The sequence below is a fragment of the Stigmatopora argus genome, chromosome 7 (assembly GCF_051989625.1).
Source record: "Stigmatopora argus isolate UIUO_Sarg chromosome 7, RoL_Sarg_1.0, whole genome shotgun sequence".
Classification (NCBI taxonomy): Eukaryota; Metazoa; Chordata; class Actinopteri; order Syngnathiformes; family Syngnathidae; genus Stigmatopora; species Stigmatopora argus.
Genome location: NC_135393.1, coordinates 16,447,523 through 16,465,022, shown reverse-complemented (window position 1 = coordinate 16,465,022; position 17,500 = coordinate 16,447,523). Strand labels below are relative to the sequence as shown.

Genomic DNA, 17,500 nt, shown 5'->3' with positions numbered 1-17,500 from the left:
ACAATGCTAATTTGTATCACCCACTGGACATGGCTTGACCTCAAGCTTTTTTTTTTTTTTCTCCCGGATGAAGACAAGCGAGCTTATGAGTCACGGTGAGTCAGCCTCCTCTACACCGGAGGCTGGCAGCGGAGAAGATAGAGTCGGGGGCGGTGGGGGTGCCGGAGGCAGGTTAGGAGGTGGATGTGAAGCAGGGGCGAGCGGAAGGATGTGGCGAGCGTTGGGGAAGAGTTCAGCGCCCGGAACTCCGGAGCGGGACAATCGATGAAGACTACTCTTGAGAATACTTGGCCCAAAAAAAAACCAATCTAAAATATCTTCAGTCTGGCTGCGGATTTGTAAAACCGGTCAGAGTTTTTCTGACTTATTTGGTGATGCCCTTACTTCACTTTAGAAACTAATCATAGTAACAGGGTATCATGTAATTGGATAAATTATTTTTTGGTATTATTTTTATTGGTCTAAAAAGAAAGGAAATGAATCGGTATCACTAATAGATAATTTCTTGGGGAAAAAATCGGTTTTGAAGTGAAAAAAGTCAGTATTTGGACATTTTTTTTCTTACTACATGTACGTAACTGGTTACATTATTTTTTGTATTATTTTTAATTGGTCTAAAAAGAAAGGAAACGAATTGATATCACTAAAACATAATTTCTTTGGCATAAAAATCAGCATTTGGACATTCCTTTTGCACAACTAGCCATATTGTTTGTAAACGCCTAGCGTTAAATAAACATTGGAGTCCTTACATTTCACCGTATGTCAATGTTTGAATATATTTAAGCACGGTATGTTCATATTCTTGGAAATGGGAATCCTGGAGTAAGTTAAAAACCTTGAGACGAAACCCACCGTGTTAAAAAAATGACGGTTATTGAAAACAGCTGTCAAAAATGGTTTTCCCTAGTGTAATGAACAATAATAAATAGTGACAGACATGTTCATTTTGGGGCATTGTGGTTGTATTTAGACCCCAAAATATATCAATCCAACAGCTGGGAGTTGTATTAATTTAAAGATTTTTTTAAAGCATTGTGGGGTATTAAACCCCAAATAATATCAATCCGACAGCTGGGAGTTGTATTAATTTAAAGAAAAACATTTTTTTGAAGCATTGTGGGGTATTTAGACCCAAAATAATATCAATCCGACAGCTAGGAGTTGTATTAATTTAAAGAAAACATTTTTTTTAAGCATTGTGGGGTATTTAGACCCCAAATAATATCATTCCAACAGCTAGGAGTTGTATTAATTTAAAGAAAAGATTTTTTTGAAGCATTGTGGGGTATTTAGACCCAAAAATAATATCAATCCGACAGCTAGGAGTTGTATTAATTTAAAGAAAACATTTTTTTGAAGCATTGTGGGGTATTTAGACCCCAAAATAATATCAATCCAACAGCTGGGAGTTGTATTAATTTAAAGAATTTTTTAAAGCATTGTGGAGTATTTAGACCCAAAAAATATCGATCCGATAGCTGGGAGTTGTATTAATTTAAAGCAAACATTTTTTTGAAGCATTGTGGAGTATTTAGACACAAATAATATAAATCCGACAGCTGGGAGTTGTATTAATCATTATTATTATTATTTTTTGGAGCATTGTGGGCTATTTAGACCCCAAAAAATATCAATCCGACAGCTGGGAGTTGTATTAATCTAAAGATTGTTTTTGTTGAAGAATTGTGGGGTATTTAGACCCAAAATAATATCAATCCGACAGCTGGGAGTTGTATTAATTATTATTATTATAATTTTGGAGCATTGTGCGGTATTTAGAACCAAAATAATATCAATCCGACAGCTGGGAGTTGTATTAATTTATTATTATATATTTTTTTCAAACAAATAATAACAGGTGTGCGTGGACAACGTGATGAAAACCATGAAGGAGAACGCCAACAAAGCCAGCAGCATCCTGTTGACCGTCATACCTCAGATCAGCCAGATGGACTGGAGCCACACCCTAACCTCCCTCAAAGTAAGACAATCATTTTATTCCCGGAAAATGTTCAATTCAGAAATTACGATTTTTTTCTCTCCTTTAATTGATTTTAAATTAAGTATATCTATTTTTATTTTCTGACCATGTCAACTCAATGCCATTAAAAATGTCTTAGCAGAGCTTCATTTGTAATGTTATATTTTACCCAAAATGGCGCCTGTTCATCCATTGCCGCATGACTGACATCCCATCCATCTCGTCCTAGTCAAAATGGGTCAGACATTTACCCCAACGTCACGTTTACATGTCATAACATTTTAAAAAGTAATCATTTGTTTGCTCTCCCGCAGGCGATGGCTCAGTCGGCAGTCATGTTACCCAAACATTGAACCTCAGAAAAAAAGGATTTGACAAAAAAATCTGAGCTTCAATGACCGAAACTTCGAGCGGGATTTGAACTCTTTTCCCGACAGCGACGACAATAGACATTCGATGTCTACTTCTGGAACAGATTATGCTTTCATATCCTCCCAAGTAAGGACATTTTATGCTTTAAATTTATTTTAGGTTTGATATAGTTGTCATTTCGTATATATTTTTAGGCTTAATTGTTTTTCAATGGACTTGATCGGGTTTTATTTTGCCACTTCTGTCATGATTTATTGCTTCCTTTGTACGTTAGCAAAAAAAATAAACACCGAAAAGTACAAACACGCATTGAAGCAAACCCATGAGTGTGTAAATCAAGCCTGGTTAGCCAAAAAAAAAGCAATTTGACCTAAAAACTAAATGACTTCACCCTAAAAATATGTGTCACATAAGTACAAATCCAAATGCAGTAGTTGGCATTATTTATGTACTTTACAACACTTTATCTTTTGGAATCATTTCAACTTTACCCAATTTTTGTATGTACGTTAAGGTATATTTTTCTAGCTATATAATTAACTATACCAGTGTTTCAATAATTCATTTTTTTAATCTTTGGCTGAAGTGAAATGACAGCTTCTTCGTTTTTATTCAATTTTTGAACATAGTTGAAAAACCACCATCATAAATTAAAAAAAAAAATCATTGGAAGTGTAATTTAGTTTTAATATACTTTTTCATAGCAGGGCTGCCATGACCTATCAGCAACAAATCAATTATGAAAATACTCAACACCATTTTTATCATCAAGCCATCATTTACAGACATTGTTGATCTTAAAACAGTCCATTATTTTATCAAAAAAGAACAGTAAAAATTCAATTTTAAACAATTCAAAAGCAACAAAAAAACATAAATATTCTCTGATTTAAATATTTTTTTCTTGTAATTAAAAAATCCAAAAAGTAAATAAAAAAAGAACCGTAAGAATTCAATTTTAAACTATTCAAAAGCAAACAAAAAAACCTAAATATTCTCTGATTTAAATTATTTTTCTTGTAATTAAAACATCCAAAAAGCAAATAAATAAAAAACAACAGTAAGAATTCAATTTTAAACTATTCAAAAGCAAACAAAAAACATAAATATTCTCTAATTTAAATTATTTTTTTCTTGTAATTAAAACATCCAAAAAGTAAATAAAAAAACTAAGAATTCACTTTTAAACTATTCAAAAGAAAACAAAAAAACCTTAAATATTCTCTGATTTAAATTATTTTTTCTTTTCATTTAAACATCCAAAAAGTACATTTTAAAAAGTGTTTATATAATATTCAATATGACATACTATCAAAACATTTTTTACTGGTTAGTGTTAAATTTTATTTGCATCTCAAAACACATGACCAGCTCTAACATAAAGCCCAGAATAATTAATATAAATACCACATGATAACCACTCAAATAATCACTGATTATCATATTATTTGTATCATTTTAAAAAGCACATCAAACTAACATACTCGAGTCCATTTCCTAGACTGGAAATACTTCATTTTTATTTCTGGCATGCTCATTGCTCACTGCACGCACACACAAAAGCTTTGGCAGCCAAAAGTGATTAAATACCATTTAAATAGCAACGTTCACAGGGCGTAATCTGTGCAAAAAAAAAAAAGTGCTTCATTTCCTCCTGAATGAACTTCGTGCTGTTTTCTTTCAACTTTTCGTATTTTAAATGACCAAAAAAAAGCAAAAAAATGATTAGCTTTCCTCCGTAAACCTGCACTCAACATGCCTTGACTTGTTCGAGACTGCTTGTAAACGCGCGTCGTCTTAAAAAAAAAACGTCATCAGTCCATTTGATAGCGACGGACGGTAAGAAATATTCAAGAAATCCCGTTCAAATTCCGATCATATCCGGATTGGCTCCCAAAAAAAAAAGTTTTAAAGGTCAAATCAAGTCCCAGAAATCCTCCACGGGTCGATCACAGCGACTCCAAGAAGGCCACCACGTCGGTGTGGCCGTTTTTCCGGGCTACGTCCACGGGTTGACAATTGTCGGCGTCCCGGGCCCGCGGGCGAGCGGCGAAGCGCACCAGAAGCCGCGCGGTGTCCCCGAAGCCGGTCCGAGCGGCGTCGTGCAGCGGCGTGCTCCCGGTGCACGCGTCGGCCACGTTGGGGTCGCCGCCCGTGGACAGCAGCAGCTCGGCCACCCGCGTGCTGCCCATCATCATCACCTGCCGACGGGAAGCGCGACCCGCGAGGAACGGTTAGGAAAAGGACAAAAAACAAAACAAAAAAAATGCCCCCTACTATTTTAGCCTGTGTTTTGCTTTAATACGGTTACAATTTTTTTTAGAAAATTTATCTCATGGTGGGATTGTCCCTCATTTCGCTCTTTTACTTTGTATAAAGGTCACTGGCTGCCATTGACACTGCTAGATGTCTAATTTATTTGAATTTGGGAGGGTGGCAGCTCCTATAAATGACTGGTGTAGTTTTTTAATTTTACAACAAAAGGACGAAAAAGCACTGAAAGAATTGATTTTAAAGATAATTTTGATCCCTTTAATGCATAATCTTTTGAAAGCTTACACGGCACTCTTAACAAATTGACCTTTAAATTGTTTGTGGTTGTCAACAACATACGTGTTAATTATTATGGAAAAGAAAAGTCAACTTTACAATGTTTCTTGGGGCCTTAAAGTCTATTTTTTTCTCATTTGAATCTCAGTTAGCATTGTATTAATTCATTTCTTTGATTATTTAAAAATACTAATTCATTATTTTTAAATTTCCATATTAATTGCTAATATTAGATTTTTTTTCACTTTTCCTATTATGGCTTTAAGGTCTTAACAGTTTTTATTTATTACATTCATATAAGAAAACCAACTTTAGGATAAGAGTTAAATAGATTTATTTGTGGCATATTTAATTCAACTATAATTTTTAACGTTCTACTCTAATAACTAATCAAAATCAACTTGATGGGAAAAAGCCTCCATATACATAAAGCAATTTTATTTAGATTTTTTTTTTCTTTTTCTCGTTATGATAGCATAACAATAGTTCTATCAACCAATAATAATATCTATATTAACAAGCAAATTTAGCAGGACGTTTATGACCTTTACCATTTACCTTCTTTTTTTTGATTGTGTAATAACATAATGACTCCTAACCTGCAGAGCGGTATATCCAAAGCGGTTGGCCCCGTTGACGTCTGCCCCAGCCCGGAGGAGTCGCTCCACTTGGGCCGCGTTCCCCGTGGCGGCCGCCGACGTCAGTTCATCCTCCACAGTCCTCATCGTCCGGTGGTCGGCGCTCCACGCCCCCCCTGCCAGGTGCACACAACAGGTACTCCGCGATAACGCCTTGCCAAATTAGAAGTCCGCCGGCTATTATCGCTAACGTTAAAAAACGCCGCTTCCGGAGCCGGTATTTAATGTGGGAATCGTGTCCGCGAGAGAGGCGACATAAATGCTAAATGCAGTAATGTGTCCGGGCTTGCCTTTACCAGAGGCGGCTTTAAACGGGTGACGTCATCGCTCGTGTCGGGCGCATGCGCAATGTCTTTGTTGTCCTTCCGCGTTGACGGCCGCGTGACGGGAGGAGCCTTGTGTAGTCGTTATTGTTATTAAATACTCTTTCGATTCTGAACGTAACTCCCCATTTAAAGCAAGAGTGAAGAGAGTTAGCGATGTGTTAAAATGTGCCCTTGCCGATAGACGTAAAAAAAGAGCCGTTTCAAGTAATTTAAATCGTTTTTTTCATTTCACCAAACGTATGTTATTTAAGTATCATTTTGTGCAACGTCATGCCCTCCTCCCCCGACAAATCCCTGATTTATTTTATAATCATAAATTGATGAAAAATGTAATTTGATATATTTTTAATTGTTCTGAGGGATTATTATACGCCCCGAATGTATTTTTTTTTACTTTGCTGTCAATTCTAGTGGTTTGATAAAAAAAAATACTACTACAATGTAATGATATATTCTTAACACCTTCAGTTTAAAATAGATATTAACAATTTAAAAATAATTCTAAAAATCTTTTTATTACATGACTTTACTGACGTGGACTTGAATGCTAGTTTTTATGGTCTGCCTTCAGATGTGTAGTATTTATGTTCTGTCTGTGTCTGCGTGGGTTTTCTATGGGTTCTCTTTCTTCCCGACAAATCCCCAAAGCATGCGTCATCGGCTTACTAAACACTAAAAATTCCCCATAGCTGTTATTGTGACTGCAAATGCCTGGCAACCCATTCAGAGTTCCCTACTTCCTGCCCATAGCTAGCTGGGATCGGCTCCAGCACCCCCACGTTGGCTCTTAAAATGTACGTGTATCCAAAAATCATCCGAATGACTGATAATGGACGACGCGTAAAAACCAAGAAGACGTTTTTACAACCCCGCGAGGCGATCACTTATCGCTTGTAACCTAAACGAACGAATTAACCTCATTTGCGAGATAATATATAATCTAGCAGGAATGTGCACGCGTGGTGCATTTGATTGGTTAGCGCTTTGCCCTCCCGTTAGCATCGAGCGGAGATTAATTCTCCGATTCAACTCGGACTTTGGCAGGTGAACATAAAATTATAAAACTGGTTTTGTTATTGACAAAGTTGGAGAAGGAAAACGACTTGAGGAAATGTTTAGAATTTTTCTTCACGCCCATGTTATGCCAAGACAATGATGCCTGTGTGAATGACAATAGCGTATACAAGTGAAGCTAAAAAATTAGCATGTGTCAGTGCCACTGACAGAAATAGGCGTCCAATGCATTTAAACTGGGAGACAATGGCGGCGAGTGATCCGGAATTTTAAAAAAATAATAACTCGGTCACGTGAGCAGCCCTGTGAGGAATTTAAAATCATATTTATGGCCTGAAGGAGGTTGAGCGTGTGCCACTTTTGAGTCTGGAAGTCCCCGCCCTTTTATGTGTGTGTGTGTGTGTGTGTGCGCAAAAAAATATGGGCATAAGCAGCCCTAAGTCATATTTTTATTGCCAGCGAGTGAGATAAAATAGAGATAAATATAATCCATTTGATTAGGCGTTTTATTCTGGCAGTGTAAAAAACTAATGTAGTGACGGATGTCTTTCTCTTTCTTGGTCGATGATTAATCGGAGGTGACATCATTACCGGCGGCGGCCCGATACGCGCCCACGCATTTTAAACAGGTGGCGTTGAAAAGGATTATAAATGGTGAGGGGGGAAAATGTGTGTGTGTGTGTGTGTGTGTGTGTGTGATCGTAGTAGTTGACTATTTTATTTTGATGGATTGGATGTTTGGAAAAATATCAACAGTTTGAGGTATTTGAGCAGTCATTACAGTGGGAAGTTACTGTACGTTGGCACTGAGTATGTGCTGTGGTATTTAGTAAGAGAGTGGAACTGATTGTAAACAGGATCTGAGTAGTTAAGTTGGTACACGGTCGATTGGTCGCCGGTCTTTTGGTCGCCCGGAAGGTTATTGATAATTACCATTTAAATTGTTGCTCAAATTCTCTAAATACAAACTGCGAATGACTATTTAGTCATACTTAATGCCCTATTAATTATTAGGCTAAAGAAAAGCTCCAGATTTCCCGGACTATTATTGTTTTTTGTTGGAGAACTTGTTAAGACCCTTACTGACGTCGCTTCTTAAAAACTCTTCTACACTCCCACGTCAGCTCAGTGAATGTACTCATGGCCATTGTTGGCTTTTATTGATGCGTAGACCGTGTTGTTTTACCTTGTTTTGTCGCCGGTCTTTTGGTCGTCGGTCTTTTGGTCGCCGGTCTTTTGGTCGCCCATTGTCGCGGTCCGGGCGACCAAAAGACCGGCGACCAATCGACCGCACACGGTTAAGTTATGTGAGGTTTTTTCAAACAAAACAAAGTATGAATACAATTTTAACTGCAGGATTACACGCGAGCACATTCAAAATCTTCTCCTTATGTATTACAATATGTGTATGTATTATTAATGTTTATCCAAAAGGTTAACACATACCTGTTTAAATGTTAGATGATTCTTAAAACATGAAATCAGTTTAGGTAAAAATAAGTATAAAAAGGAAATGATCACAAAAGTACAGGAATAGAACAAAGGGTGTGTAAACTTAAATTTGCAACAGTAAACTGCTTTACTTTGTACTTACTAATGGTTTTTTCAAATCTGTTTGTCTTCCAAAGCAACACACAAAGAAATATAAATGAATATAGCCTTTATTTTCAGTGACACCAAACTTGAACTTCTTTTATTTAGTTTAGCAACGCGAATGAAAATGCTGACAAAAAATCATAAAAAGAATGTTCATATGCCACCCAATTACCTTCAGTTTTATTTAAGTCGTTCTGCTTTCCGGGTAATTACGATGCCACACCTCATAGAAAAGCATAATAACGCAACTAAATAAACCAGTTTAACAGCACCAATAAAGTTGCCAAGACTTTCGTTTTGCATTATTGCACTTCTTCCACAGCACATGTCCCAAAGTGACCCAAAGTTTCCCATTTTTTAATCCCAAATTATTTAAGAAACCTTTGAAAAAAAAACTGAGAAATACATTTAAAAAATATGTATTTTTCCACCCCAAAAATCGAATATTTACCGTTTCTGTTCGAATTAAATTTAAAAAAAAAAAGATAAACCCATTCAAAAAATGAATTTGTCAGCCCTGTCCTACAGGAAGCTGGATTGACCTGTATGGGGTGCTGCAAGAACGATTGGCGAAAAGTATCCAATTTTTTAATCCCAAATTATTTTAAAAACCTTTAAAAAAACTGAGAAATACATTTAAATAATATGTATTCTTCCACCCCAAAAATCGAATATTTACCGTTTTTCTGTTCTAATTAAAAATTAAAAAAAAAGATAAACCCATTCAAAAAATGAATTTGTCAGCCCTGTCCTACAGAAAGCTCGATTGACCTGTAGGGGGCGCTGTAAGAACGACTGGCGAGCTACCACCTGTTCACTCATGCAGCCCACCATTGCCCATGTTAGTGGGTGACGTCAGGGGTCACTGGCCCATTTAATAGGGGGCTTCTCAAGTCCATTTTTGAGAAGCAGACCACCCCGGTACAAACAAATACTTGATTCCCTTCTAAAAAGGTGGAAATTCCTCCATTAAAACATCACTATCAATTAAAAGGTGACTAGAAATGTATTCAAATCCACAAATTTTATTATCATTGATGTGTGCCATCCAAATTATGATATAACTAGTGTTTCATATACGTACAGTTGTGCTGAAAATGATTTAAAACCCCCTGGAGTAGCAAATTTAATGATATACTCCAGTCCAACCTTTACAAAATTTCTAATAAAGCTCGTCATAAATTTATAATTTTATTGATATGATACATCCGTTTAAAAAAAATCCCATTGTAAATACATTAAAAAGAGTCAGCTCCAATTTAGATAAAGTAATAAAACGCAAAAAAATCCGTTTTGATGTTTTAATAAATTTATTTTAGGGTGGTATTTGCCCCCCCATGCCACCCTGGTAGATCCGCCCATGGATGCAGGTACACGTAACAACGTGTTAGCATCGTAAACTTTTTTTTTTTTTTACGAGAGGGGGATGATCGTTTATTTGTTTACGAGTGGCTTCTTTCCATGTGATCAAAAGTGTTCCTATGATCCGACTACCTGTCATCAGGAAAAGGAAGGAAGTCTCCATCTTAAATTAAGCCCTGGGGAATTGCCACCACTGCGAATTTAGAACCTGCAGTCGGCCCGGTAAATACCAGCTCCAACTATAAGATCTGCATTAAAAATATGACCCAAAAATCACTATTTTTAACCCATAGGGTGCCATTAATAGCGTATTCGTTCATTCGTGCCTCCCAGTCAAAATGAATTGGACGCCTAGTACCGTCAATGTCACTCAAACTCAAACTTATATTTTTAAGTCGACTATTTTCTATTCAAAAAGTCAGGTGAACATTAATATTTCTTTTTACAAGTATACAGTCACATTAAAGTATGTGGAAAAATTATGCATATATATATATATATATATATATTCAACTAGTATATAAAGTTAGTACAAGTCCATCAATTCCCAACGCCAAACCAAATAATCAAATTGTGCTAAATGATCTAAAATATAAGTTACATTAAATTTCATTTTTTTTCCTGACCAAAAAAAGGGTAAATCAAGGCAAACGTTTGGAAAAAAAATCCTTTAAAAACAAAACAAAAAACATCCAAGTGCCAACCAGCAAAAATGTAGTCTGTCACTTTAACAAAAAAACATCCAAGTGCCAACTAGCAAAAATATAGTCTGTCACTTTAACCAGCGTGTCCTGCTTGAGCCATAATTTTTTTCGTGCATAGATTTCTACGCAGGCCGAATGTTTAAAAGCCCCGACTGTGTTGACGGCGCATGACGCCAAATGTGTCGCGACGCCACGGCGCACCCGCCTGACAAATGTCCTGTTTTGGAAATGAGGGATTCCACAAAATATTTCATGAATCATTATTAGCGCCTCATTTGATTACAATATCCCCCCACCCCCTCACCCGTCACCCCCCTGCCCACTAGATGGCACTGCGCTCGCAGCGTTGCCGGCCTTCCCCCTCGACTCCCCCCTCGGCACACACTAACCTTATTCCCTATCTATCTAATTACACATTAGAGCTGTAATATGCCATTCCACATCCATGGGTCTCAGATGAATGGTTCCCCCCCCCAACGCACCCCCTCCGTCGCTCTTCTCATCTGCCGCCTTCCATCCTTCCCTCCCTCCCTCCATCTTGTTCCGGCCAGCTTCCCTCAATTACTGTCACAGGCGGCCCACAACATTGCGTTGGGGGGGGGGGGGGTTGATGGCGTGGATGCGATGAGAGGCGGAGACGCTAGCTGACATAGCAGGGTGCGTATTTACAGGTGTGGAAGCACGGCGTGTCCTCGGGAGGGTCGTCGAAAACACTCTTTGGGAGAAAAACTGCGAAGTTAGGCTGTTTTTGAAAAATTTGATAACCCGCACATTGGCCTCACAGTTCTGAGCGTGTGCGGTCGATTGGTCGCCAGTCTTTTGGTCGCCGGTCTTTTGGTCGCCCCGACCGCGGCAACGGGCGACCAAAAGACCGGCGACCAAAAGACCGACGACCAAAAGACCGACGACCAAAAGACCGGCGACAAAACAAGGTAAAACAACACGGTCTACGCATCAATAAAAGCCAACAGACCGTGCGTTCACGCTGTTCGAGGTCTCTCCCCATCCTGCAGTCTGGTGATGAACCTATTTCCTTTAAATTGGTCTCACTCTTTCTGTGCCTGTTCCTGAAGTTGTTTTACAGACCCTTACAGACTCAACAGTCATAATGATCCAGGAAGTGTACTACCGTATTTTCTTGCATATTAGCGCGTATAAGCTGCACCCTTAAAATTGCCTTAAATTGTTGTATTTTACAATTTGTCGTGTGTAAACCTAAAACTCAGCACTGAAGTAAAAAATAAAAAAAATACATAAATAAATATTTAAAAAAAATAACAGTTAATAAAAATGTGAAAATCCACGCTAAAATTCGCAAGCAGAAGCAACTCCCCCATCCTCCGCTTGCTACTAAAACTCAGCACTGAAGTAAAAAAATAAAAAAAATACATATATAAAGTAAAAAAAAAACAGTTAATAAAAATGTGAAACTGCATGCTAAAATTCGCAAGCAGAAACCACTCCCCCGTCCTCCGCTTGCTACTAGAACTCCGCACTGAAGAAAAAATAATATTACCGTATTTTCACGACTATAAGGCGCACATAAAAGTCTTAAATTTTCTCCAAAATAGACAGGGCGCCTTATAATCCAGTGCGCTTTATATATGGACCAATAATTTTTTTTTATCAGGATAAAATAAAATAAATCAGTCGATAGGGTACACCATCCTCTGCAGCTCTCACAACTACGGCAAGCAGCCCCCGAATCTACTATTTTCCCCGTAGAAAAAGTACTGCGCTGTGACTGCTGGGATATGTAGTTCTTTTGTCAATACAGCCAATGGATTGTGACCTGGACATCGACATCAACACAGCTTTACAAAGCATTGAAGGCAGCGCCGGAATAGTTACGCTAGCTACTATTTGCGAATGGATTGTGGCCGCTTGGATGAACGTATAAAACTCAGCGTTTTCGATGACTCATTTGGACAATTGTTCAATTTGGACACAGAAATAGAGGACTTTGATGGATTTGTGGGTGATGATGACGTGAGTACATTGTAAAATGGCTAAACAAAGTACAACCGTTTTGCTTCCGTTGCTTTTTTAAAAACGTGTTTTTAGCGTGTGTCCGTATATTTAAGCTGGTGTATGTTTTGCCATGCCTGGCTGCGTCTATAAAAACGGTGCGTCCTTTGTGTGTGTAAAATACAGAAATAGCACTCGTTACTGACACTGCGGCTAAAAATACGATGACCCGTATAGTCGTGAAAATACTGTATTATTTTTTTAAATAGGGGTAGCACTACTTTGCTCTTTTTGTTTATCGCTGGTCTACATTAACCGCGATAATCAAGGGATTACTGTACAAATAACCATGTCATTTTGTCTGGTCGCAATAGTAGTCCTGGAAGAAAGTGGACTGCAAAAGTCTGAGAATATTTACATCTGGTCGATGGATCGCCGCTAGCTTCATTTAGGTAAAATTAGCGCTTTGCCGCTTTCCAATCGAGGCTTTTTAGGCAGGAAAACGGCAATCGCACGTGTATTCTTCAGCATTTCCTAGCGGAATTGCCACCCTCCACCTCGGGTGCGTGCGTAAGGGGTCGCCGGGTCAGGTCACGGCGCGCCGCTTCTCCCATCTGTCGGATATCTTCATTAGGAGCTCGCAGCCTGGCGCGCTTCATTAGAAAGCCCTTTCACGCCTCCCACGCCTGCAAAATACTTCACACATAAAATCCCTAATTTCCTGTCTGGCTGAGTGTAATTGAATCATTTGACAGGAGGAAGATAAGAATCATTCATTCGCCGAGGTGTCCTCGCCAGGCCGCGCTTTTTTATGAGCCGCGCCTCACCGGCAGATTTTCGCGACATGGCGTGCGCGTTCGTTCTATGGAGATATTTGGCTTTATTTATTATTTTTATTTACAGCTGCTATCCCGGCAGCAGCAGGTGCCGGTGGCGTGCCGGGGGACTTTAATAAACAAGCCGTACGCCACCTGCAGCTGCACGACGCGCGAAGACGAGACAAGGTGGTGATTAGCGACGTAGCGCGCCGCGGCATTTGGCAGCGAGAACCCGCTTGACTTCCAAACTTGGGCGCAATCTGTTTCGCCACGTTTTGCAAATGTTTTTTCCCTAATGTCATTTTAAGCGAAGGAACTCATTCGATGCCAAATGTCTTTTTGAGTTTGTTTTTTTTGTTGGGTAGGGGGGGGTGATAATGTTTAACATGGGATGGCAAATTCAGTTTTTAGTTGGCGGGCCACATATATCGCACGTGGGTGGGCAGAAATAGTTTATTTTTGGACCAAAATGTTAACTTACTTACAGCTAGGTGTCCAATCCATTTGGAATGGGAAGGTTCAGTCAAAATGGATTGGACGTCTAGCGCCATCAACGGGCAGTTTAAGTGAACTGGACATCTATTGTCAGAATATTTGCCGTTAGCAGAAATATGCATTTTCCATTGCTCATTACTATACAGTTGAACCTCTACTTACGAAATTAATTGGTTCCAGAACTTTTTTCGTAACTCAAGAATTTCGTAAGTAGAAGTGTACTTTATATGTAAATTCTCTAATTCATTCCACGGTGCGTACACACCTTTAAAATTGGTCAAAGTGTCTTAATTTTTTATGAAAGATGTGAGGAAACACACAAAAAATGAGTCATCGAAAACGCTGAGTTTTATACGTTCGTCCAGGCGGCCACAATCCATTCGCCAATAGTAGCTAGCTGGTAGCTAGCGTAACATTTCCAACGGTGCTTTCCATGCTTTGTCAAGCTGTATTGATGTCGATGTATACAGGCCACAATCCATTCGTAAATAGTAGCTAGCCGGTAGCTAGCGTAACTTTTCCAAAAGTGCTTTCCATGCTTTGTCAAGCTGTATTGATGTTGATGTATACAGGCCACAATCCATTGGGTGTATTGACAAAAGAACTACTACATATCCCAGCAGTCACTGCGCAGTACTTTGTCTACGGGAAAATAGTAGTCGGTGTACCGTATCAACTGATTCATTTTATTTTATCGTGATAACAATTTTAGTATTGGTCCATATATAAAGCGCACTGGATTATTAGGCGCCCTGTCTATTTTGGAGAAAATTTAAGACTTATGTGCGCCTTATAGTTGTTAAAATACGGTATATAATCAGAATATGTACCGCTAGCAGAAATATGCATTTTCCATTGCTCATTACTATACAGTTGAACCTCTACTTACGAAATTAATTGGTTCCAAAACTTTTTTCGTAATTCAAGAATTTTGTAAGTAGAGGTGTACTTTATATGTAAATTCTCTTATTCATTCCACGGTGCGCGCACACCTTTTAAAATTGGTCAAAGTCTCCCAATTTTGTATGAAAGATGTGAGGAAACACACGAAAATGATAAGGAAATGATTTATTAATGTCTTAAAATAAATTAAACATATGAAAATGCGGGACGACTGGCAGCGAATGAACAAATACTCAGTCGCTTGTACTCGGTGGGTGGAGTCAGTCGACAAAAAAAAGCTAGCGTTAGCTTTTAGATTGATCCCATTTTCTTATTTTTGAGAATACGCATTGTGGTAGTCAGGAATCATTTAACAGAGAAGCATGGCCGGAGAACTAATTAACCTTGTAAATGCCTCCTTAGAAGCAGCGCCATATTGTGCGACCGCCAATTAAGTGTCGGTAGGGGAATGAGTCTTTTATGGCCAGCGTCTTGGGTGAAATCTGTAGTGTGGAACGAGGGGAAAAAGGTGATTTGGAGGCGCTAATCCGAGCCGGGCCGCTCCATTAGGCCGGTTTGGGGTCAAATGCCTCGCCGCTAGGCGAAATGGCCACGGCGCGCTAACAGTCGCCATCCGGCCCGAATAATACCCCCCGTGGTTGCCCCGCCCACGGCGACCGTGGCGGCTCCTCAAACGGGTGACATCGCGCCTCCGAGCTCGTTTGTCTGGCGGCCGTGCGTCACGCGTGTGCATCACGCCTCCTCGTTAGGCCCTAATCGCGCAACGCCGACGCCGCCCTCCCGCACTTAACCGGGGAGAAAAATGTTGCCAGATTCCTCCCTTGAGAAATGACAACAGTTTGATTTTTTTTTCTCCTGCTGACTTTGTTATTGCACCTTTTTTCAAGGTCAAATTAAAATATCACATTACGGCAACAACACTGCAGGTGAAAGGTTGAAAGCGTAACGTGGGGTGGGGGGGTGCTTGAGCCTATCCCAGCCCACTGGCGAGGGACACCCAGGATTGGTTGCCAGGCAATTGTAGTGCACAAGGAGACAGACAACCAATAACTCATACTAGTTAGGGACAATTTAGCTGGGAATTAGCTTAGCGTGTTTATTATTAAAAAATATTGTCTTTAACATTTTAAATAGAAAAAAGCTTTAAAAACATTTAATTATTTATTCTGTGTAGAGCTCGATAATCGGTAATATGTTTTTTGTTTTATGTTAATTGGCTCCACCCACCGAGTACAAATACAGTAATCCCTCGATTATCGTGTCTTCACTTATCGCGGATTCACTTCTTTGTGATTTTTTTCTGCTATTGTTACATTTTTAAGAAAAAATCATTAAAAATGTAAAAATCCACGCTGAAATTCATAAGCGGAAGCCAGTTTTGCAACGAGAAAAGTTATAATGAGGGTAACCCTACTTAACGATTTTTCAATTATCGCGGCCATGTTTGGTCTCCATCAAGGGTGTCAGACTCGGGTTGGTTTAACGTCAACTTGATTTCACGTGGGCCGGGCCATTTTAGATATAATATTTAGATTTTTTTTTAATAAATGGATTAAAAGCCCTGAATATTCAGTTTTTTATTGATCAAAAACAATGTTTATTTTAACTTTTTTTAAATATATTTTTAGATTTTACAAAATGATTTTTGTACTAAAAACACAGAAAAAATGATTAAAAAATTACAATTATTTATTTAAAAGGGGGAAAATCAGGAAATTTAATATACATCTATACTTTTCATTTTAATTTGATCCTAAAACAGAAAGTCGGCATTCAAGATTTACTTTCCCGGGCCACAAAAAAATGATGCGGTGGGCCAGATTTGGCCCCCGAGCCGCCACTTTGACACGTGCTCTACATTAACCGTGATATTCAAGGGATTACTGTAGATTGGACTTCTTTCTAATCATGGATTTTTAGTTTTGCTTCCAACGGAAAGGTTGGAAAGGTCTTATTTGAAAAAAAAAACGCACGCCGCATTGCGCTCGCCGTTAATTGAACGCGGTCCCGAGTCCCTCATTAGTCTTAAGGGCCCGTGACAACGGTAAACAAGGAGATCTCGCCGCGTGGGATTTGGAGGACGACCACGGGGAGAAGCCTCGCACGGCCCTCGAGGGGGTACTACGGGTGCGGAAAAAAATCGGGCGGATAAAGCGACCTTCCCCTCCTTCCGGCTCATTGACTAATGTCACGGCAGAGCGCGACTGCGCCGCGAGGGGGATTCGGCGGGGGGGCCGCGCCGTCGGGGGAAATAAAAGGAGCGGCGCCAAAGCGCGGCCCGCGTCGAGGGAAAAAAAATCAACACCTCGCTAAGCCCGTCAGGCAGCCGCGCCGCCGCCGCCGCTCGCGTCAACGCGACGTGAAATTGGGCCGCTTTCACGCCGACGTTGCCAAAATGGCTGTCTGCGCGCCATATTGCAGCTTAGCGCAAAACGTGTCCAAGCGATGCGGCGGATGTGCCAGGAGGACGCGGGAAGACAATCGCAATTTACACCCACCGTCGGGAATGGCGGCGGGCCAAGATGACTAATATGTATCGGGGGTGTAAACACAAGTTTGCTGCGTATTGTGACAAAAACAAGCTAGCGTTAGCGTTTAAGTGCTAATGATAGTGAAGGGTTTTGACGCGGATGTTGATTACTGCGGAGTGTCAACAATAAAATTATAACGTAACTGTTCAATATTCAGAATTTTCAGATGATTTTTGGAAAAAAATTCCCTGATGGAAAAAAATATGTTAAACAGCAAAAATGTAGGCTTTTTGCAATAA

The 17,500-nt window shown here is 39.4% G+C and overlaps 2 protein-coding genes across 5 annotated transcripts in view; one reads left to right on the top strand and one right to left on the bottom strand.

The window, feature by feature from the left end:
• The window catches only part of mtap (methylthioadenosine phosphorylase), a 63,160-nt gene that overhangs the window by 6,838 nt on the left and 38,822 nt on the right, over positions 1-17,500 (top strand). For 2 of the 4 annotated variants that reach the window (XR_013300829.1, XR_013300828.1), the window contains exons 7-9: positions 1,862-1,984; positions 2,299-2,482; positions 5,512-5,680. Coding sequence is in view for 1 of the 4 variants with exons in the window: in XM_077604310.1 (XP_077460436.1) it covers positions 1,862-1,984; positions 2,299-2,337 (162 nt within the window). In the remaining 3 variants the exon portion in view is untranslated. Of the gene's footprint in view, positions 1-1,861; positions 1,985-2,298; positions 2,662-5,511; positions 5,693-17,500 lie in introns of those variants that run through there. The other 2 variants (XR_013300830.1, XM_077604310.1) reach the window with 2 other exon arrangements.
• Positions 3,619-5,882, bottom strand: cdkn2a/b (cyclin-dependent kinase inhibitor 2A/B (p15, inhibits CDK4)). The gene is made up of 2 exons (XM_077604312.1): positions 5,506-5,882; positions 3,619-4,557 (listed from the first exon to the last, which is right to left on the bottom strand). Exons 1-2 carry the CDS (start codon positions 5,629-5,631, stop codon positions 4,306-4,308), a joined length of 378 nt encoding a protein of 125 aa, XP_077460438.1. The 5' UTR covers positions 5,632-5,882; the 3' UTR covers positions 3,619-4,305.